We start from the raw sequence: 23,919 nt of genomic DNA, 5'->3' as shown, positions 1-23,919 counted from the left end.
AACTGTAAACTTAGTTCACATCGCTGATATTATAACCTATTAAACTCTGATCCCGGCAAGCTACCGAGAGTATCTCGCCCTCACGGCAGAGCCTGGCAAGCTCCCGTGATGTATTCAATATGTCAAACACAGTAACAACAAAATCTCCAATGGAGACGTTACTGGGCCCGCTCAAGCAAATCGATGAACAACGGGAGGACAGTGACAGTGACTTTTAAAACAAAAGTAAATGACAGTGAACAAAAGTGTAAGCAACACGGCCAGATGACAATCTTTAGTCATTACAACAATGTCTACTACAACAATGAAAAGAAGGAATGGGTGGGGGAATTTGAAACAGCAACAAAAATACAGAAAACATTTAATAATTGTATAATTTGGGTAACTGATCAATCAGTACTATCAACCACTTATGAAATAAGCCACTGTCTCATTGTACAAGACTGCAACATAATCTGAAGATATTGATCCTTTCTTCTATTTCCCTTAAATATCTTATTCCAATATATCGATCTATATTACTTTATATTCTTTGGGAAGTAATTGAGACTCAAGGAACAAGTTGGTAAAGACTTGAAAGAGAAAAGGAATAACTATCAAAACTAATGACTACCACAGAATTTGTGAAAGGATTAGTTATTAAAGACGATAAGAATATCCCAAACAAAGACAGTTTAACAGTCACCAAACACCAAAGTTCTCTACTGTAGTGCTGAGATTTTAACTGTAAACAAACTAGAAATATTTTTACTAAGCTTAATGGTTATAATAAATATAACTAATAAATCATACTGAATATTGGGGGTTGTAATGTTTCTATGATAGAGCCCTAAACTTCTATTTTCTCTGTTTCTGTGTCCAAGAAACTCTTTTTGTGTTCTTGTATGTGGGAGATTGAAAATCCTATGGACAATTTTGCTATGATGTCAAATTCAAAGTCCTAAATTTTACAATGGTTTCAGTTTATATTTTTATTGTGCTTTATCCTTTTTCCTCTCTGTCATCTTATGTACATACAAAATAAGTCTTTATTTTGAAAAACACCTGTCTCTAAATTCCCATATCAATACCATAAAATCGTAGTAATGATAATGATGATCTGTGTCTTGTATGGTGATAGGGCCTTCTTCATTGTAGGCAAAAGAAACTGCTGTAACAACAGTGAGCCAACTTCTAGATGCTGAAGAAAAAGTTTTTCAAAAGGCTGCTGCTGATGATAACGAAAATACCTTTACAACGTAAGTACAATCCAATTTGGAAAGAAACCTGACAAAGGCTCTTTACTTTTCTAGGTTAAAAGCATTAACAGAGATAGTCCAGTAGCATGGAACTTAGAACGATACCATAAAGTTAAGTTCTCTCTTCTTCCTACTTAATTCCAGCTTTTCTGTTGGAATGATTATGCATTTTAAAAGTATAATCATGGAATTCAATAATTATCTTCTTAGCAGATTGGAGGTTACATGTTCCTTTTACTGAAAACAGCCCTGGAGCATGATTTCTGTAAATGAGGAGTGCATAGCAAATTGCTGAAATTAAGAAAACAGTGTTTTGGAAGAAAAATATTTTAAACAGAGAAACCAATTTTAATTATTATTATTATGAATTATTATTACATCCTCTTTATAAAAATATTTATTTTTGCAACATCTTTCCTTTTTTCACTTAAGGAAGAAAAATATTTTAGTGGCACAAATAAAATTAGAATGGGGAACTAATAGAAATTTAAAAAAATTAGATTGTGGAATAATAACATTCAAATGAAATCTGTTCATTTCTGGAAAACCTGATCAAGCCAATTATCTAAGATCTAGAAATTTAGTTTATGTCAAGTTCAGAAACAGCATAAACATTTCCTATAGTAAACCAGATTTACCCCACTCTTCCTATATTACATCTAACCTATCCTCAGGTCTACACAAAGTGAAAAGCTCATCGTGAAAATCTGCAATGTTGAGTTAATAGTTGAAGCAATGCATGTAGGACTCAACTTTACCATCATTTCACGAGCACTGTCACCTTAGGAGCTAACAACTTAAGAGAGATGCTTTGGACACCAGAAGTTTTAGTGCAGAGAGTGAGTTGAATAAGTGGAAACTTATTTGCATCCCTGGAAAAACAAGAAGCACACAATCTTGTTAGAGTTAGCAACACCATCCATCCTTCTTTGTGAAGAGAAGAATAGTGACTACTAACTACTATTTCTATTGGGAAACACCTATCATTCTTGAATTCCGTCTCTCTGTATCTGTGTTTGAGGAACTTGTCAGTGGAGATAATTCTGCAGAACTTAAAATAAGTAAATAAAAACGTGTTTGTGTGTTTTTATTTACTTATAAATAAAAAGAAAGACTGTAACAAAAATTATTTTTAGGTGATTGTGCCACTGTTGTTGGGATTGCAAGAGTTTTGTGGCTATGCATTTCTACCAAGAATGTAGGAGAGAACATGCATATTTTATCTTATGACTAATATAGTTTATTATGTTTTATTTTTTCCAGGTTGATACAGCAAATGGAGACATATTCTTTGTCTTTGAATAATGGCTCAGTGGTGCAACCTAATGTGGCAGTACAATCTGTTACTTTCTCTCCAGAATCCAGTGAGGGTCCTATAGATGTTCGCTTCTCTGTAAAGAAAGGTGAGCTCTTTATCTTGTATGTTTGTAATAGCAGAAAACATTTCATTAACAAATTATAACTAATTCTCTTCTTAAAACTGCAGACTTTTTTTTTTAGCTTTTTATTGCTACTCTCCTGGATTCTCTCCTCCCTGCCTCTTTACAGCCTTAGTTATATCTCCAAATCATGAGGGATTGGGGTAGTAATTACACATAGGTGTTGTCACACAATCAACAAATGTAAAGTACTTCCCACAGGGGACGCTTCTTCTAGGACAAATTCTCATCCAGCAAGATGACCCACCTAATACCGTCTAGGGGTGCGTTTCTCCTTTCCTTAGTCCCACACCATTTAAATATTCATCTTAATTCTACTCCTTAAAAATATTAATCACTTCTGTATGGACACAGTAGGAAATACATTAAGCTTATAGGATGGCTGTCTTGGGTACATCTCACTATAGATATCAGACTGTAGTGCTCAGGCCAGAGTAGTCTTTCCTAAACCTAACAGGGTCCTAATCCAGTTGTTATTCTTTGGATCATGACAGAATTTGTTCATGACCATGCTCTTAACTAATTATTATGAAGCTTGTCCTGGCCCATTTCGATGCAAGGGTAGCTCGCAGCTTGCCATGGGTCCATCCAGTCTCTCATCACGACCCTGCTTTTGGGGTGCTAGGTACTAAGGGTGACTGAGGTTTAATTCAAGAAAACAGATGCCCAAGAATGAATATTATTTGGAGTCAGTTAACTCCCAAGTTACAAAAGCATAGCATTAACTGTCTTCCTGTGTCTATACAAAAAGACATTGCTCTAAAGTAACTATGCAAAGGACATAAGAAGAGAAAAACAATATTTCACTTACAAATACAAATCCAGAGTCCTTTGAAGGATCTGATCTTACAAGTCAACAGAGTCTGATTTGGGGATAGAGGTAATTGACAGGTTGGGGAAGCAGAGCACAGAGAAGAGTTTAAAGATAAACACAAAAGAATGGGAGTGCCTTGGGAGTACTGTGATAGGTGTAACCCAATAAACCTAAGATCCCTGGGGTGAGAGAAAAAGGACATATCAATGTTAAACCTAAAATGTTTAGAACTATATTCCAATAAACACAGAGAAGTGGGTGTGTCTGGGGAGCACTGTGATGGGTGTAACACAATAATCCCAAACTCCCTGCTGTCATGGAGAAAGGACAAACCATTGTTATCCTACACTCTTCCTTTAACCTGCCTCTATGGCAGGCACCTCCTCTCTCTCTCTCTCTCTCTCTCTCTCTCTCTCTCTCTCTCTCTCTCTCTCTCTCATTTTAGGCATTATGTTTTGCAATACAAATGCTGAAAGGTTATCATGTATGTCCCTTTAGCTGCTTTCAGCACTTAAAAACAGCAGACTTTTAGGGGACCGAGAGATAATACAGTGGGTGGGACTCTTGCCTTGAATTTGATCCTCAGCATTCTGTATGGTTTCCTGAGCACTGCCAAAAGTGATTCCTAAATGCAGAGCCAGTAGTAACCTCTGAGCATCATGAGTGTGGCCCAAAAAACAAGGGGAAAAAGGAGAGACTTTAAAAATTCTACTTTTCCCCTTCTAGGATCTGGTAGCTCTCTTCTTTCTGGTTCCACCTTTATTGAAACAGATGTGAACGACCTTAATCCAGATGCACAGACTGAACTTCAAGTTTTGCTCCAATCCACAAGTAGTAAGTTTCAAACTTTGTCAAATTAAAAATTGTCTTCACATGCAAGTGTACTCAAGTTTATGGAGTAAATAACTTGAAATAAACTGAGAAAGTTTTAAGTCCTAGGTTTCAGAGTCAATAATTTATGTTTGAGCTCTGAAAGATTATGGTAGTCTCAACTCTACTATTTGAGTCCACAAAGATGTTTTCTGCCCTATTCTTTTCAGAAAATCTTTGCAGAATAGCAAATGTCCTAACCATCAATACAAATCTACTTTATAATAAAAAACTAGTAATATGGTTCAGATTTTTAGAAAAATGGCATTGAATTAACATTGGTTTATATCATTAAATAGCTTTGCAGTTCATATTAAACTGAACATACAATTAAAAATAAGTCTTATGATCTTTGGAGTGAAATTTTGTCCATTAGAGAATAAAAATTGTTTTTAGCCATGGGAGGTATTGAGGGGGGCCTCTTGGGTGTTAGATTAAAGGGGGAGTGTTTGAGGGCAGAATGGAATTTATTTAAGAATGGGGTGGAGGATTTAGGCACTTTAATAGTAATGTTAGTGCACAACTTTGATGTCAAAAGAATAAATATTAAACTATTTCAAACAATGTTGCCTCGGTAGTAATAATAATAAAAAAACTAAGTGTTAATATCTGGCAGCACCGGGTGAGAAAATGCAATATTTGAAAGGGGAGATACCTAGATCATGCTTGGTGGCAGAGTATAGAGAGGAAATGGGAAGAAAAGGAAACAATTGAGGTGGGGGAAATAGACAGGAAGCAATTGGATGCATTCTCCCACGCCTTATAGCAAGCTTCCTACCATGAACCTGTCCTCCTGGCCCTCCTTTCTAATGTCTTTGGGCATTATTCTCATGCTATGATTTTTTAAATATCCTACAAATGAGTGCAATCATTTTACATCTGTTTCTCCTCTTTTGACTCATTTCTCTCAGCATGTTACTATCCATGTCCATATGCACGTAAAAGCAAATTTCACGACTTCATTTGTCTGAATGGCTGAATAGTATTTCATTGTGTAGATGTACCATCTGTTCTCAGGTCAGTTGAGTTGTTTCCAGATTCCATCTATTGTGAATTGTGCATCAATGAACTAGGAGTGCAGGTAGCTTTTCTGCGTTATGTTCTTGGGTCCCTATGGCATATTCCCAGGAATGGTACTTTCTTTCAACATTTCTTATAAAGCAGATCTGGTGGTGGTAAATTCCATTATTTTTTGTTTATCTGGGAAAGTATAAATTTTACTATAATGTTTGAATAGCTTTCATAGTAAAGTATTCTTTTTTGGGGGGAGGGTCACACCCGGTAATCCTCAGGGGCTATTCCTGGCTCATGCACTCACAAATTATTCCTGGTGGTGCTCGAGGAACCATATGGGATGCTGGGAATCAAACCCCAGTCGGCCGCGTGCAAGGCAAATGCCCTACCTGCTGTACTATCACTCCAGCCCTAGTAAAGTATTCTATTTTTTTTATGAATACAACTATTGCTTTATTTTTTTTGACATGTAGTTAATACATTTTTGTATGACTTATTTTTCTCCAAATATTTTTTTTTACAGTTGTAGATTTACAATTTTTTGTGCTTGGGTTTCGATTATACAATTATCAAATACCCATCCCTCCACCAGTGCCCATTTTCTACCACCATGGATAATATCCCTCCCACCCCCATACCTCCCATCCCACCCTGCCTCTGTGGAAGGGCAATCCCTTGTGTTCTCTCTCTTCTTTTGGGTGTTGTGGTCTGCAAAAGAGGCTTTGAGTGGCAAACATGTTCAGTCCATAGTCTACTTTCGACATGCATCTCCCCTCCTGGAAGGATCCTCCAAACATCCTTTATTTGGTTGGAGCCCCAGGTTTTATTCCTAGCACTGCATGGTCCCCTGAATACTACATTGGGAGTAGCCCTGAGCCCTACTGGGTATGGTCTCCAAACAAAATAATAATAATAATAATAAAAATCACTTATTATAAGTAGGTTTGGTGGTAAAATCCATTAGTTTCATGGTTTGTTTATTTGGAAAAAATTTATTTTTCCACTTTATTTCTTTTCATGTTGTATGGTGCTGGAATTGAAGCCAGGACCTCATACATGTGAAATATATGCTTTACTACTGAGCCTTCATTATAGCATAGTGATAGTTTTTTCTTGGTAGACTATCTTGACTGAGAATATTTTAAAGTATCTTGACTACATCACTTGAATATATCATATGTCTATCAGTTTTACTGTTATGTGTCTTTGTATAGGTGTCTTTTTAGATATACTGTCTTGATGTATTTGTATGCTTACTTTTCCCCCTAAGTTTTAGAAGCTCCTAACTATTATTTATTTAAATAAGCTCTCTTTTCATTTTCCACTCTCCTCTTTTTCTGGGATTCTCATTATCCTTATGCATTCTTTCCTAATAGTATCTGATAATTCTTTCTTCACTTATTTAAAATCTTTTTTTTTCTCTGTCCCCTTACAACTGTAGATTTCTGTCTTCAACTGTATTAATTATTTTTCTGTAGTATCACCTTCTATGCTTTACATATTTTTTTTTTGTAGGAGTACTGCTATTTATTCAGCCACTGATTAGCTGATTGAATTGTGCATGAACTCCACCTTACTTTTTTTTTCATTTTTTATAATTTTATTTATTGAATCACCATGAGAGCAGTTACAAAGCTTTTGGGTCTAAGTCTCGGTCATACAATGAAACATCCATACCTTCACCAGTGCCCATTCTCCACCACCAAAAACCCCAGTGTACCCCCATCCCAAACCCTCCCCCTACCTGTGGGGCAGATGATTTCTACATTACTCTCTCTCTACTTTGATTACATTCACTATTTTGATACCAGACCCACCATTATTATTTGTGATTTTACCAACACTCAGATCTGCTGAAAAGGCAACGGTAGACAATTTGTTTTCTATTGCTGGTTATGAATAACATATGATGTCGCGTGGCTGCAGTAGTGGCTGCGGGATTTTGAAATTCCAAAATTTTAGCACTTAAATCTGGAGGAATTTCTGCCAAAAGCCACTGTGTTTTGAGATCTGCTCCTGAGTCTCTGGGATCATGGCCGTTGAGCAGCTTGATGAGGAGCCAGAGAGGCCGTTCGTGGGCAATGACTTGGGGTCTCATTGGGGTGGGGAGGACAGGCCCGGCTCCACCCCATCCCGTGAGGCCCAACAAGTTTCGTCACTGCCGGCCCAAGCTTGATTGTCCAGTGGCCTCTGGAGGATGACGGCCACAGAGCCACCAGAAGGAAACAGGCGGAGGGACAATACCCTTTCCCCCGTGGGGTGGCCTGGCAACAGTAACCTACTGCGAGGTCCGGACACATTTCTGCCAAAAGCCGCTAGGTTTCTAGATTTGTTTCTGAGTCTCTGGGATCAAGGCCATTAAGCAGCTTGAGCAGGAGCCAGAGAGGACATTCGTGGGCGATGACTTGGGGTCTCGTTGGGGTGGGGAGGACAGGCCTGGCTCCCCCCCAATCCCATGAGGCCCAACAAGTTTCGTCACTGCGGGTCCAAGCCTGACTGTCCAATGGCCTCTGGAGGATGATGGCCACCAAGCCACCAAGAGGGAGCAGGCGGAGGGACAACACCCTTTCCTCCCTTGGGTGGCCAGGCGACAGTAACGTGATGTGGGGTCCGGACGCATTTCTGCCAAAAGCCACTGGGTTTTGAGATTTGTTTCTGAGTCTCTGGAATCATGGCCATTAAGCAGCTTGATCAGGAACTAGAGAGGCCGTTCGTGGGCGATGATTTGGGGTCTCGTTGGGGTGGGGAGGACAAGCCCGGCTCCACCCCCATCCCATGAGGCCCTGTGTGTCTTGTCACTGGGGGCCCAAACCTGACTGTCCAGTGGCCTCTGAAGGATGGCGGCCACTGGGCCGCCAGGGGGAACAGGCCGAGGCACGAAACCTATTCCCACCTGGGTTGGCCCAGCACCGGTAGCCTACTGCAGGGACCGGACGCATTTCAACCTAAAGGCACTGGGTTCCGAGATTTGTTTCTGAGTCTCTGGGATCATGGCCATTAAGCAATTCAATCAGGAACCAAAGAGGCCTTGCCTCCAATTATATAGCTGAGCCGGAGGTGGTTTGTGGGTGTGTTTCCCACATACGTAACTTTTGGCCATTTACTTTCTTGGTAAACTTTGCCCCAAGTTTTTGGGGTCTGGCCAAAGGCACAGTGGCAATTTTGGGGTATCTGGAAGTCTGAAGGCGCCATGAGGCTGCTGATGCACTCGCCTCACAGGTACAGATTGACCTGCTGGCGGCACCATACCCCCTCATAAGTTTTTTTTTTTTTAAAAATCTTAATATTTAGGATCTCTACATGGGCTTTTTAAAAAACCTACTCTTTCTGTTCCTTAATTTTTCCAAAACTATAAAGTTGTCTTCTATGTTTTTTTGTCTGATAGAGGTTTTTAGTAGTATGCTTCTAAGTTAAAAATTCTGTATCTTTAGGTGTTATTTCTGAAATGTATCATTCTCATGTTATTCCATGCTGATGTTTCTTTCTATTTTGTTGGTGTGTACCAGCTTGCACGTTATCCTATGGGTGCCTTCCTTTTCTTCCCAGCAGATGGCACTATGGCTTTAGTTTTAGTTCTGTTCCCCCCCCCCCCCGCCCCCCCCCCCCCCCATCTCCGATGAAAGGGCCTAGGAAAGGGCAGCAGAGAAGGAAAGCAGGTGAGGGGAAGGGCGTTAGTTGTACCCCCAGTGCAAAATCACTTTGCTCTGCTTTTTTTCCCTGGTCAATCTATAAAAAGATCTTACTCTGTTCAGACACCCTTTGCTGTTGCCTCCTGCTTCAGGGCTTTAGACCTACGTGGCAAGGAAACTTCTACTTGGATTTCCTTACTGTTAGGGAGGAGGGTGGAAGTAGCATGGTCTATTCACAGCTGCCCAGCCAACCGCGGCTGGATCATAGCTTCTTGAATCGTTCCCAGATTTGGACTATTGTGAATATTCTTGCAATAAGCATTTATTTCAGAATAGAGGGGGTTTTTTTGCCCTGTTTTGTATGAATTTATTTAAAATATTTCTTTTACGTTCTTCTTCTTGTTGTTATTTTATTTTATTTACTTTTTTCTTTTTGGGTCACACTCGGCATTGCACAGGGGTTATTCCTGGCTCATGCGCTTAGAAATTACTCCTGGCGGTGCTCAGGGAACCATATGGGATGCTGGGAATCGAACCCGGGTCGGCTGCATGCAAGGCAAATGCCCTACCAGCTGTGCTATTGCTCCAGCCCCTACTTTTCTTCTTTTTAAAACTTGGATACTTAGTTTATGTTTGGATTTTCCACGACTTATTTTTTCAACTCTTTTTTTAAAAAACAGTTTTTAAAAAATAAATCAAGTAAAAGTAATAAAGCTTAGACTGGAGCTCTTCTATCCTTCTAGCAATAGGTAATATTCATCCTTGAACACATAAACCGAGTTTAAGAGATCTATTCCATTATAAAAGATGCATTTCATTTCCCCTCCCAAATGTTTTTATAGCTAGTAATTATTTTTTTAATTAAAGCACCCTGATTTACAAAGTTATTCATAGTTGAATTTTAGACATTCGTTATCGCAGCAGCGATCAACCCCACCACCAGTGTCAACTTCCTTCCACCACTGTCCCTGGGTTCCTTCCCATATGTGCCTCCTCCTTCCTGTCACCCCAAATAGAGATTTTATTTTTAAATAAATTTTTTGAGGGGCCGGAGCGATATTACTGTGGATAGGGCATTTGCCCTTGCACGTGGCCCATCCGGGTTTGATCCCCGGCATCCCATATGGTCCCCCGATCACTGCCAGGAATTACTGGAGTAATTCCTAAGTGCAGAGCCAGGAGTAATCCCTGAGCATCACTGGGTGTGACCCAAAAAGAAAAAAATATTTTTTGAGTCACTGTGAGATATACAGTTAGATAGCTGTTCATGATGTTCATAATCGTTTTTTTTTCCAGTCAAACAATGTTCCAACACCCATTTCCTTCATAAGTGTACGTATCCCACCACCAATGACCCCAGTTTCCTTCCTGCCATCCCACCTCCCCCAATCTGCTTCTATGGCAGGCAGTTTTCTTTTCTCTGTCTGTCTGTCTCTCCAAATGGAATTTTTAGACAATTTTTGATGATGGGTAGAAGCTAAGAAGTGGAATGTTGGGTCATATGGAAGCTCAATTCTTAGGGTTGTTGATTTTTTAGTTTTGTTTTGTTTTGTTTTAGAAATGTTTATTTTTTTTTCCAAAGAAGATTGAGCCAGTTAGCATTCCCACCAGCAGAGAATGAGAGTCCTTTTTTTTTCATATCTATGTCAATACTGGTTACATTCTTTCTTTGTGATGTGTGCCAGACTCACTGGTGTGAGATAATTTTTCATTGTTTTGTTTTTTATCTTCTTGACAATCAGTGATGCAGAGCATTTTTTTCATTTTTCACTAATTGGGCATCTGTACATTTCTTTGAGGAATTTCTGTTCATCTCCTTTCCAGTGTTTGGATGGGGTTCATTGTTTCCTTCCAGTTAAGTTTTACAGAGCTTTATGAATCTTGGATACTAAGACTTTGTCAGAAAGTAGTTGCAAATACAGCTTCAGGTATGTATTTTATTCTGGTATTGTTTCTTTTTACATTTAGCAAGTCTTTGTTATGTTTTTTTTTTTATCATAATTGCTACACTATCTCTCCGGCACCCTTGATGCATTTTTTAAGGTTAAGTTTGAAAAGAACATTTAGACAAGGTCAGTGAATCATGGGGAAAAAAATCAGAGAAATTTTCTGATAATAAGTGACAATGAACACTTCTTCATATATACTGGTAATTTATAAGTCTTCTTTGGGGGAGTTTTTGTTCAGTTCCTTTTCCTATTTTTTGGTGATACTAATTTTTGTTGTTCTTGATCTTTATATTTCTTGGATACTAGCCATTTTTTAATATCACCTCACACCAGTGAGAGTGATATATACAGACATATCAAAAAGACTGGGGGATAAAAACAGTGTTGGTGCTAATGCACTGAAAAAGGAACTCTCATTTACTTTTAGTAGGAATGTCATCTGCTTCGGTCTCTATGCAAAATGCTATGGAGTTGTCTCAAAAAAGTCAGGTTAGAACTCGCATATAATCCAGCAATTCCACTTCCTGGCATCTATCTCCAGAATACAAAAAGTTAATTCAAAAAGATAAATGTACATCTGTGTTCTCTGTAGTACTTAGTATAGTAACCAGGCTATGGAAACACCCAAAAGTACCATGACATCTTAATGGATAAAGAAGTTGTGATATAATGATATACAAAGTACTGGTTGAACTCCACAAGAAGAAAACATTCAACCCTATCAGAAAATGGGGCGACGAAATGAACAGAAACTTCCTCAAAGATGAAATCCGAATGGCTAAAAGACACATGAGAAAATGCTCTACATCATTAATCATCAGAGAGATGCAGATCAAAACAACAATGAGATATCATTTCACACCACAGAGACTGGCCCACATCCAAAAGAACAAAAGCAACCACTGCTGGCACGGATGTGGCGAGAAAGGGACCCTCCTTCACTGCTGGTGGGAATGCCAACTGGTTCAGCCCTTCTGGAAAACAGTATGGACGATTCTCAAAAAACTAGAAATAGAGCTTCCATTTGACCCAGCAATTCCACTCCTGGGAATATAGCCTGGAGAGGCAAAAAAGTATAGTTGAAGTGACATCTGCAGTTGTCTGTTCATTGCAGCACTGTTTACAATAGCTAGAATCTGGAAAAAAACTGAGTGCCCGAGAACAGATGACTGGTTAAAGAAGCTTTGGTACATCTACACAATGGAATACTATGTAGCTGTTAGAAAGGATGAAGTCATGAAATTTACATAAAAGTGGTACTACATGGAAAGTATCATGCTAAGCGAAATGAGTCAGAAAGAGAGGGATAGACATAGAAAGATTGCATTCATCTGGGGAACGTAAAGTAACAAAATAGGAGACTAACACCCAGGAATAGCTGAGATAAGTATCAGGAGGTTTACTCCATGGCTTGGAGGCCAGCTTCACACTCTAGGGGTAAAGGCAGCCCAGATGTAGAAGGGAGCACCAAATGGGGGTTATTTAGAAGGATCCCCCCAGGATGGGAGAAGCATGCTGAGACTAGACTCTAGACCGAACATGTTGTCACTCAATGCCTCTTTTGCAGGCCACAGCACCCAAAAGGAGAGAGAGAACAAAAGGGAGTGCCATGCCACAGAGGCAGGGTGGGATGGAGGGGATAAGGGGGCGTTGGAGGGGTACCGGGATCAGTGGTGGTGGAAAATGGGCACTGGTGGAGGGATCATTGTACAATGGAAACCCAAGCACAAAAATTTGTAAGTCTACAACTGTACCTCATGGTGTTTCACTAAAAAAAAATAAAATAAAATAAAAGAAGTTGTGATATGTACACTCAATGAAGCATGATAAAACTGTAAAAAAGGAAAGAAATCATGTAGTTCACTGCCACGTGGATTGAACTGGAGAGTATCATGTTAAGTGAAATAAGTTGGAGGCAGGAAGGAAAAATACAATGATCTCACTCATCTGTGGTATGTGGAGAGACAAAGCAAAGAAATAGACAGCATTGACCTATGACAAGTGCTTGGCCTTGGATTATAAAACTCAGATTACCAAGCAGTGGGGAAGTGGAATGAGAAGGTGGACTAGAAGTATTATAAAGACATTGGTGGACAGTACTGGGCACTTTGGTGGTGGTAGGGTACTAGAGCTTGGTACATTCAAACAATAATTATTAATCTAAGCTGTGACAATTATTTTTAATCCAAAAATTTAATGTCTTTATTTTATAAGTAAAACACAGAAGAATGTGGCTGATCTTGGATAATATTTAGAGACTCTCAGGGCATACCTACTTATCTCTTAAATTTTGACTCAGCCTGGTCTCGCTGCTACAGTTTTAATTTTCAGAATTTAGGTAGCACTATAGCACTGTCCTCCCATTGTTCATCAATTTGCTTGAGCGGGCACCAGTAACGTATCCATTGTGAGATTTGTTGTTACTGTTTCTGGCATATCGAATACACCACGAGGAGCTTACCAGGCTCTGCCGTGCGGGTGTGATACTCTCGGTAGCTTGCCGGGCTCTCTGAGAAGGGCGGAGGAATCAAACCCGGGTTGGCCACATGCAAGGCAAATGCCCTACCCGTTGTGCTATGGCTCCAGCTCCAGACTTTAGGTAATTAAGTTAAAATGTACAGTAATTATGGTACAAAAAATAAAACTTGGTTATTTTAAATATGGCTAACAGTCATGTAAGGCATGGGGAGGAGGTATTCCTTAGGTGGATCTGTTTGATAATAGTCATGACCAGACTCGTTCTGGAACCTTCTACTGTAGTTCTGCTCTCCCAGAATCTCTGCGTAACAATGAGCCACGTTTTTAGTGATCCGAAGAATACACAATACTCTGGGGCTAAGGGTGATCTAGGTAAGCCTCCTGACCTTTAAACCATTGCATTTCTTTACCCAGTTACTCTAAATACCACATATAAATGACAGAGAGCACCATTTGGTCCCAGAGTATAGGAAAGAGAAAGAAAGAAATAGAGTAAAGGGGAAGGGGAGAAGAGATAGATGAGAAGCAACAAAAGCAGGGATCAAGAATAAGTCTATAACTGTACCTCATGGTGTTTCACTAATAAAATAAATAAATAAATAAATAAATAAAATGGCTCTTATCTGAAATGAAAAAAAAAAAGAGGATTCTGGTACAATGTTGGCATTAAGGAATGATAGAAGAAATACACAGACCACAGACTCAACAATGATAAAATCACTAGACCCAAACTTTTAAAAAAATTTTTTTTATTTTATAAGTTAGTTCACAATATTTGATTACATTTAATATTCAAACACCCATCCCACCACCATTACACCTTCCCACAACCAAATTCAGGATGTTTCCATCCCAAGCCCCAATTCCTGTCCCAAAACAGAACCAAAATAATATATTTCATATTGTTTGTTATGAAGAACTGCTGAACATGCTTACAAAAGAGTGTTCATATAGGAAACTGTGGATATTGTTCTATTTTGGCAGGAGCCATTAAGACATTCTATAGGATATCACTAATATGTTGTTAAAGTTTGGGTAATGTGAGCTTTGGTGTATATATATCTGAAAACATGTATATATACGTATATACATATATTTCCCTCTATGATTTGTTGTCTACCGTCTGAACCCCGTCAAATATAATGTGGTAATTATGGAGAATGAGTAGGGAGGTCTTATGATATGTCCAGGAATATGTTCACTCTTATATGAGGCTTGGCCCGAGTGTGTGGGAAGCGGCCTTGAGAGTGGCAGCAGTTGGGTTGTGGATTTTTTTGGCTGCTGAAGCTGGGTCCCTTGGGGTGGGGAGGGCTCTCACCTGCCCCCCTCTGGGACGCCCTGTGTGAAACAGCCTGAGTCCGGTGCCATGGTTGTGGGTGCCTCATGTTATGCTCCCTTCCGGGAGAAGCAGCCATGGGATCTCAGACCCAAATTTTAATAAACAAATGTAATAACCAAATGTGAAAGATGTCTGTCAAGAGGACAGGCTATGGCTGGGAGGTGGGCTGGGGAGGGTAAGAGAAGGAACCTGGGAACAATGGTGGAGGGAAGTTGAAATTGGTGGCGGAATTGGTGATGGAACATTGTACTTCAAAAACACAACTATGAATAACTTTGTAACTCATGGTGCTTTAATAAAATAAATTTTGGAGAAAAAAAGAACACACAATACTTGTTTAGGCTTGGGATGGTCCATGGCTGTCATGAAATGGTAGAGAACCTTCAAGAGAAGATGGAAAGTATCTAGCTTGATTGAAACAGTATTGGATAGTCACAAAATTGAGCTCCTGGCTCTGTGATGTGATAAATAGGTCTTTTGAAGTTAAGAGACCTAACAAAGCACTTCCCAACATGTGGTTACCTTTTGCTGTTTCTTGTCTGATGATTTGAACTTAGGTTACCTGCATGATATGTTAACTCTATTGTGCTTAGAAAGCAAGATGTTTATTTATACTTGAGATCCTTGCAATACCAGCCTGAGTGGATTAGCCTGGAGTTATATTCTCATGTATAAGGTAAGGAATATGAACTTCAAGGGAGGAAATGAATTTAGATGGAATGACAATGCAAGGTTATGTATGTTAATTATCTATTTCAATTCAATGAAGCATCAGGGAGCACGTAGTTTTTATTGTACTTAGTTCAAATACTAAGCATGCGTGCAGCTCAACAATGATATGACTTTATTTCTTGCTTACCCTTATTTCTTATTTCTACCTCCCACTCCTTAACTTTTACAGGGAATTCCAACACATGTGGTTTTGTAGTATATCAGAACAGCAAGCTTTTTCAATCCAAAAAATTTACAGCGCAATCTACTTTCAGTCAAAGAATTGTCTCAAGCAAAGCTAGTGAAAATGACATGGATACAAATGCAACTGTTCAAATGGTCTTTAATCCAGAGGTAATTTTTTACAGTTCAGTCCAATTATAAAAGCAAGGATAGTTTGAGCAAAAGCAGTTAATGGAAATAATATTAAAAATTCTTTGAAGTTATACATTTAGACCTTCAATCCATATTTTGTCAGACTGAATGCAAAGTTAGTTAATTTGAATAAATATATTATGTATCAAATTTATTTATCCTGTGCTTATCTTATTCTGTTTTGTCTACCTAGTGAAACATTAAAATTTGTCACAATTCTCTTATCAATTCTCAGTATAACACATCACAATACCAACTCAAATCCTATGCCTGTGTCTTTTGGAATTTTAAACAAAATGATTGGGACACATTTGGATGTAACAAAGGACAACGGATAAGAATTTCTGGTACTGATGGATTCCTGCGGTGCCATTGTAATCACACCACTAATTTTGCTATACTAATGGTAAGAATGTGCATATTCATCTTTTTTCCAGACAAGAATATTTTATTCACAATTATAGTATGTGCTCGTTGGAGTCAACTTTGGAGATTAGTATACAGAGTAAGAGTTGAAATAGGAACAAGTGCTAGGACTGAAAAGGGAATTTGGTAGAGACAAGTAGAATAGTGTTCCTCTGCTGTAGTCTCAGAAGAGTTTAGTTCAGCACTGTGAAAAAAGCCCAGACTTGAGAGGAGCTAACAGACTCCATTTGGCTAGCTTGCATGTTCTGAAGCACCTTCAGGTAGCCAGATGCAAAACTGTGTAGCTGTGTGTTAGAAACAGGTTTAATATAACTTAGAAATGAATGGGCTGTTTAAAATAGTTATGCAGAGATGTTAGCATTGAAATAATCTAAGTTACTAAAGATACAAGGGAAAATCTTTTGCATTGAATCCATTTTTTGCTATAATTACTCTCTGTATCCCTGCAATCTCCAACACTGCTCTCTCTAATAACTGGTAGCATTTAGCTCTGATGTGCAGCTGTAAGGGCACTTCTGAAAGTTATCGGGCTGACCCTGTCAGTAAGAGAGGCTCTTTTTTGGGTTGGAGAAGTAGTATGGCGGGTAAGGCACTTCTTACCTTGCTCACAGCCAATATGGGTTCAGTCCCCTATGCTACATATGGTCCCCTGGGCTCACCAGTGGCAATCGCTGAATGCAGGGCCAGGAGTAAGCTCTGAGGCTCCTGGTGTGACTCCATTTGTTTCAAAGGGCTTTTCTTAATTCCATTTCTTTAAACATTATGCTGAAACTAAAAACTAAAATTCATATCTTTAAGGGAATGTTTTAATCTTCGTTTTGGGTGCCATACCCAATGTGGTCAGGACTCACTATTGGCTCTGTGCTCAGGGATAGCTCCCTGAGGGCATAGGGGACCATATGGAATGCACCTGGAATAGAACCTGGATCAGCTGGATGCAAGGCAAGCATCTATACCCACTGTACTCTTCAGTTTCATTGAATATTTTTCATATACAAAGGAGTAGGGATGGTTGTAATGTCTTATCTTTCTTAAAAGGCTAGCAATATGATTTTTTTATTACCCAGTGCCATATATGGATGACACTATATTTTGGGACTTGTAAAGATTAGAGTGCAACACAGAACACCAAATTAAAATTCACTGCTTTATAAACTTTTGGGCTGGAGCGATAGCACAGCGGGTAGGGCGTTTGCCTTATAAGCGGCCAACATGGTCGACCTGAGTTCGATTCCTCCGGCCCTCTCAGAGAGCCCGGCAAGCTACCAAGAGTTTCTTGCCCACACGGCAAAGCCTGGCAAGCTACCTGTGTGTATTTGATATGCTAAACACAGTAACGAGTATCACAATGGAGACATCACAGGGCCTGCTTGAGCAAATAGATGAACAACAGGAAGACAGTGACAGTGACATTGATAAACTTTTGGGGGCCGGAGTGATAGCACAGTGGATAGAAGGCTTTTGCCTTGCTCAACTGACCCAGCCGATATGAGCTCGATTCCTCCACCTTCGATTCCTTGGCCCCTCTCGGAGAGCCTGGCAAGCTACCGAGAATATCTTGCCCCCACGGCAAAGCCTGGCAAGCTACCCGTGATGTATTCGATATGCCAAACACAGTAACAACAAGTCTCACAATGTTACTGGGCCTGCTCAAGCAAATCAATGAACAACGGGAGGACAGTGACAGTGACAGTGATAAACTTTTGGGAGATGGCTATAGTTTTCTTATTTTATTCATCAAACCTCTTTGGTTTTGTTTCCTTGGGTCACTCCAAGAGGTACTCAGGAGGCCGAGGAACTCCCTCTTGGCAATTCTTGGTCAACTAGGCCAATGGTTCAATGCTAGGCTGGAGGATGCTATGCTTCTTAGACCCCACGGTGAGCATGTCCCACAGGACTCACTGGTGGGTCTCAGACTTCAGGGCTGTACCTAGTACCTAGTGATGCTTGATGGATCATGTGGTGCTGGGGATAGGTCTGGGATTGGCTGCATGAAAGACATGTGCCTTAACACTTTTACTATCTCTATGCATCGCAAACCTTTCCCATTTTAATTGATTTTAATCATTTCTAATAATATTACTCATAGAATTGCTTTCTAATCAGAAAATAATAAATATGAAAAATTGACCCTTCTTCATGCCCTAAAATATTAAATATCACTGAATAGCTGTACGAAAATCATTATGCATGTAAAATGGCATAGATTATATTGTCATAGTTATTTTTGTTCTTTTTGGAAGTCAGAAAACACTTTAATGTTTTCTTTTCACTAATATGAGTTTGCCTCAATGCCTACTACTCACATTAGAAAATTGTTTTGCATTGTGAAATTTTTCAATAGACTCACAAAATACATGAAAAATAAAAACAGAATCTGAGTAAGTGAATAAGTGATTTATAAGATCTGAGATCTATGTGTTCTATTGTTTGTCAATCAGGAGGCAACATAAAATTTAAATTTTATCATTTTAAAAATAAAGTATTTCATTTTCATTTTCTTCCTCCATAAACAATGCACTTATTATACAAAGTAGAAAGTTTGCCTACTAAACAGATATATAGAATTTTTTATATCTTAAAACAGTAATTCAAAAATCAGAATTATTTTGATAATTATAACATTAAAAAATCATGATGTATATTAAGAAATACTTTATTTTTTATCTTTTTTTAAATTTATTTTTTTAATTAGTGAAACACTATGAGGTACAGTTGTAGACTTACAAACATTTGTGCTTGGGTTTCAGATATACAATGATCAAGCACCCATCCCTCCACCAGTGCCCATTCTCCACCACCAATTAACCCAGTAGCCTTCCCACCCCCCCTTTTATCCCCCCACCCCAACTCACCTCCATGACAAGGCATTTCCTTTTGCTCTCTCTTTCCTTTAGGGTGTTGTGTTTGCAATAGAGGTATCAGTGGCCATCGTGCTTGGTCTATAGTCTACTTTCAGCATGCATCTCGCATCTCGTATCCCGAGCAATTCCTCCAAACACCCTTTACTTGGTGTTCCCTTCTCTATCTGAGCTGCCTTTTCCCCCAGCATGTGTTGCCAGCTTCCAAGCTGTGGAGCAGACCTCCTGGTACTTATATTAACTACCTTTAGGTGTTCATCTCCCATTCTGTTACTTTATATTTCCCAGATGAGTGCCGTTTTTCTATGTCTGTCCCTCTCTTTCTGTCTCATTTCACTTAGCATGATACTTTCCGTGTAGAACAACTTGTTTGCAAATTTAATGATTTCATCTTTTCTTTTCTAACAGCTGCATAGTATTCCATTTTGTAGATGTACCAAAGTTTCTTTAACCAGTCATCTGTTCTCGGATTTTTTCCAGATTTTGGCTATTGTGAATAGTGCAGCAATGAACATAGAAGTGCAGATGTAATTTCAAATATGCTTTTTTGCCTCTCTGAGATATATTCCCAAGAGTGGTATTCCAGGGTTAAATGGGAGCTCATTTCTAATATTTTGAGATTTGTCCATACTGTTTTCCAAAAGGGCTGAACCAGTCGGCATTCTTACCAGAAGTGAATGAGAGTCCCTTTCTCCCCACTTCCAAGCCAACACCAGCTGCTTTTGTTCTTTTGTATGTGGGCCAGTTTCTGTGGTGTGAGATGATATCTCATTGTTGTTTTGATCTGCATCTCCCTGATGACTAATGCTGTACAGCATTTTCTCATGTGCCTTTTAGCCATTCAGAAAGTTTCTGTTCATTTTATCACTTCATTTTTGATGGGGTTGGATGGTTTCTTCTTATGAAATTCAACCAGTGCTTCGTATATCCTTGATATCAACCCCTTATTGGATGGGGATTTGGTGAATATCGTTTCTCATTCTGTAGATTGTCTTTGTATTTTGGTCACTATATCTTTTGTGATTCAGAAGCTTCTTAGTTTAATATAGTCCCATTTGTTTATCTCTGTTTCCACTTGGTTGGTCAGTGGCATGTCATCTTTGAAGATACCATTAGTCTCAATATCGTGGAGGGTTTTCCGAACGTGTCTTCAATGTACATTATGGATTCTGGTCTATATTGAGGTCTTCAATCCATTTTGATCTGACTTTTGTGCATGGTGTTAAGCTGAGGTCTAAGCCCATTTTTTTGCATGTGGTAATCCAGTTATGCCAGTCACCATTTGTTAAAGAGTCTTTCCTTGCTTCACTTCACATTTCTTGCTCCCTTATCATAGATTAGTGTTCATACATTTGGCGTTGTGTGTAGGCATATTCCACCCTGCTCCATTGGTCTGTGGCTCTGCCTTTGTTCCAGTACCATGTGGTTTTAATTGTTACCGCTTTGTAGTAGAGTTTGAGGTTGGGGAGGGTGATGCTTCCCATCGTCTTTTTCCCAAGAATTGCTTTAGCTATTCGTGGGTGTTTGTTGTTCCAAATGAATTTTAGGAGTGCTTGATCCATTTCTTTGAAGAATTTCATGGGTATCCTTATAGGGATCACAGTGAATCTGTATAATGCTTTGGGAAGTATTGACATTTTGACATTTTGTTAATTCTTACTATCCATGAGTAGAGGATATGTTTCCATTTCCTCATGTCCTCTTTTATTTCATGGAGTAGCGTTTTGTAGTTTTCTTTGTAGAGGTCCTTTACCTCCTCAGTTAGGCTGATTCCAAGGTATTTGATTTTCTGGGGCACTATTGTGAACAGGATTGCTTTTCTCATGTCTCTTTCCTCTTTCTTATTATTTGTGTATAGGAAGGCCATGGAGTTTTGGGTATTGATTTTATAGCCTGTGACTTTCCTGTACAAGTCTATTGTTTCTAGGAGTTTCTGGTAGAGGCTATAAGGATTCTTGAGATACAGTATCATATCATCTGCGAATAGTGAGAGCTTGATTTCTTCCTTTCCTATCTGGATGCCCTTAATATCTTTTTCTTGCCTAACTTCTATTACAAGGACTTCCAGAACTATATTGAACAGAAGTGGTGAGAGTGGTCGTCCTTGTCTTGACCCTGATCTTAGAGGGAAGGCCCTTAATTTTTCCCCATTGAGGATAATGCTTGTCATAGGTTTACCATAGATGGCTTTGACTATCTTGTGGAAAGTTCCTTCTAAGCCCATTTTGGTGGGAGTTTTCAACATAAATGGATGTTGGATCTTGTCAAATGCTTTCTCTGTATCTATTGATATGATCATATGTTTTTTATCTTTACTTTTGTTGATATGATGGATTATGTTGATTTCCAAATGTTAAACCATCCTTGCATCCATGGAATGAATCCCACTCGTTCATAGTGTATGAGCTTTTTGATGAGTTGTTGGATTCTATTTTATAATATTTTGTTATGGATCTTCACATCCATGTTCATCAGAGATACTGGCCTTTAATTTTCTTCATTAGTGGTATCTTTGTTTGCTTTTGGTATTAGGGAGATATATACCTCATAGAAGCTGTTTGGGAGAGTTCCTGTTTTTTCAATTTCCTGGAAAAGCTTGAGGAGAACTGGCAGCAGGTCTTCTTTAAATGTTTGGAAGAATTCTCTAGTGAAGCCATCTGGGCCTGGGCTTTTGTTTTTGGGAAGACTTTTGTTTGTGGTTTCAATTTTCTTGATATTATTGGGTCTATTCAGATATTGTAAGTCTTCTTGGTTCAGTCTTGGGAGATTATAGGAATCCAGGAATTTATCCATTTCTTCTAGGTTCTCTTGTTTCGTGGCATAAAGACTCTCAAAGTAGTCTCTGATGGTATTTTGAATTTCATTGGTTTCTGTTTTGATGTCCCATATTTAATTTTTGATTCGGTTTATTTGGATTTTCTCTCTCTTTCTTTGTGAGTTTTCTGGTTTATCAATCTTGTTTATTTTCTCAAATAACCTGCTCTTGGTTTCATGGACCTTTTGGATTATCTTTTGGGTTTTTATGTCATTAATTTCTGCTCTAAGTTTTATTATTTCTTTCCTTTGCCCAAGTTTGGGTTCCTTTTGTTGGTCTTTTTCTAAGATCTTGAGCTATGAAGTCAAGTTATCATGTACGCCCTTTCTTCCTTCCTTAGGAATGCTTGCAAAGCTAAAAATTTTCCTCTTAACAATGGCTTTAGCTGCATCCCATAGGTTCTGGTAACTTGTGTCTTCATTCTCATTGGTTTCCAGGTATCTTTTGATTTCTTCATTGACTTCCTTCCTGAGCCACTCATTGTCTGACATTGAGTTGGTTAATTTCCAGGTGTTTGATTTGATTCTCAGTGTCTGTGTGTGATTCACTTCTATCTTCAGCACATTGTGGTCTGAAAAGATATTTGATACAATTTCTATTTTCCTGATTCACTGAGGTATGTTTTGTGGCCTAGCACATGGTCTATTTTTGAAAATGTTCCACTTGCACTGAAAGGAATGTGTATTCTTTCTTTTTGGGGTGTAAAGACCTGTATAGGTCTGTTAGCCCTCTCTCTTCTATTTCTTCCTTCAAAGCCAGTGTTTAATGGCTGATTTTTGTTCTTGTTGATCTATTCAGTGGTGATAAGGCGATGTTCAAGTCTCTTACTACTATTGTATTGCTAGCAATGTCCTCCTTAAAATCTGTTAGCAGTTGTTTTAATTATTTAGCTAGACCCTCATTAGGTGCATATAATTTAAGAGTGTGATTTCTTCCTGTTGTACATATTCTTTGATAAATAGAAAATGGCCTTTGTTGTCCCTTCTAATCTTTTTCAACCTGAAATCTTTGTTGTCAGATACTAGTATGGCCACCCCATCCTTTTTGAAGGAGTTGTTTGCTTGCAGGATTGTTTTCCATCCTTTAACTTTGAGTCTGTGTTTGCTTTGACTGTTCAGATGAGTTTCTTGCAGGCAGCAGAGTGTTGGTATCAGTTTCTGGATCCATTTTGCCACTCTGTGTCTCTTCTGTGTCTCTTGATTGGTGCTTTTAGACCACTGACATTGAGAGAGATTATTGTCATGGGGCTTTGTGCCATCTTTCTGTAAGGGTTTGTTGTGCTTATGGGTGTTTTTCTTCTTGAATTAAAAGAGCCCTTTTAGTTCTTCTTTTAGGTTTGGTTTTGAGTCTATGAAGTTCCTGAACTGTTATTTTTCTATAAAATGGTGTATCATTCCACCGAGTTTGAGTGAGAGTTTAGCTGGATAAAGTATTCTTGGTGAGGCATTCATTTCAGTGAGTTTTTCACTATATCCCACCATTGTCTTCATGCTTGGAGGGTTTCCTCTGATAGGTCAGCTGTGAATCTAAGGGGTTCTCCTTTGTATGTGATTTCCTTCTTTGATCTTTCTGCTTGCAGTATTGTCTCTCTATCCACAACATCCATAATTCTATGATATGCCTTGGACGTTTTTATTAGGGTCTCTTTTAGCTGGCACCCTTCTGGCTCCTTGGATCTGGATGTCTGCATTCGGTAACTCTGGGAACTTTTCAGCAATGATTTCTTTCACTATGGCTTTTTCATTGGGGTTGCCTTCCTGTCCTTCTGGTACTCCAATGATTCTAATGTTTTTCCTCTTGGAGTCACAGCTAGATCTCTGATTCGCCTTAGAGCTATTTTGAGGTCTTTCTCCATTGTTGTTGCCTATACAATTTCTGCTGCTCATCTTCAAGCTCACTGATCCTGTCTTCGGCTGTATTCATTCTACTGTTGAGGGCATCCACTGATTTTTTAATTTCAT

General features: G+C 38.9%; 1 protein-coding gene across 1 annotated transcript in view; it reads left to right on the top strand.

Annotated features, from left to right (window-relative positions):
- ADGRG7 (adhesion G protein-coupled receptor G7) overlaps positions 1-23,919 on the top strand; it is a 72,047-nt gene that overhangs the window by 25,773 nt on the left and 22,355 nt on the right. The window contains exons 7-11 of the mRNA XM_056109153.1: positions 1,138-1,238; positions 2,502-2,641; positions 4,218-4,325; positions 15,672-15,835; positions 16,092-16,262. Coding sequence (XP_055965128.1) covers positions 1,138-1,238; positions 2,502-2,641; positions 4,218-4,325; positions 15,672-15,835; positions 16,092-16,262 — 684 coding nt within the window. The remainder of the gene's footprint in view (positions 1-1,137; positions 1,239-2,501; positions 2,642-4,217; positions 4,326-15,671; positions 15,836-16,091; positions 16,263-23,919) is intronic.

The sequence above is a fragment of the Sorex fumeus genome, unplaced genomic scaffold, assembly GCF_029834395.1.
Source record: "Sorex fumeus unplaced genomic scaffold, SorFum_2.1 ptg000265l, whole genome shotgun sequence".
NCBI lineage: Eukaryota > Metazoa > Chordata > Mammalia > Eulipotyphla > Soricidae > Sorex > Sorex fumeus.
This window is presented reverse-complemented; position numbering and strand designations above follow the sequence as displayed.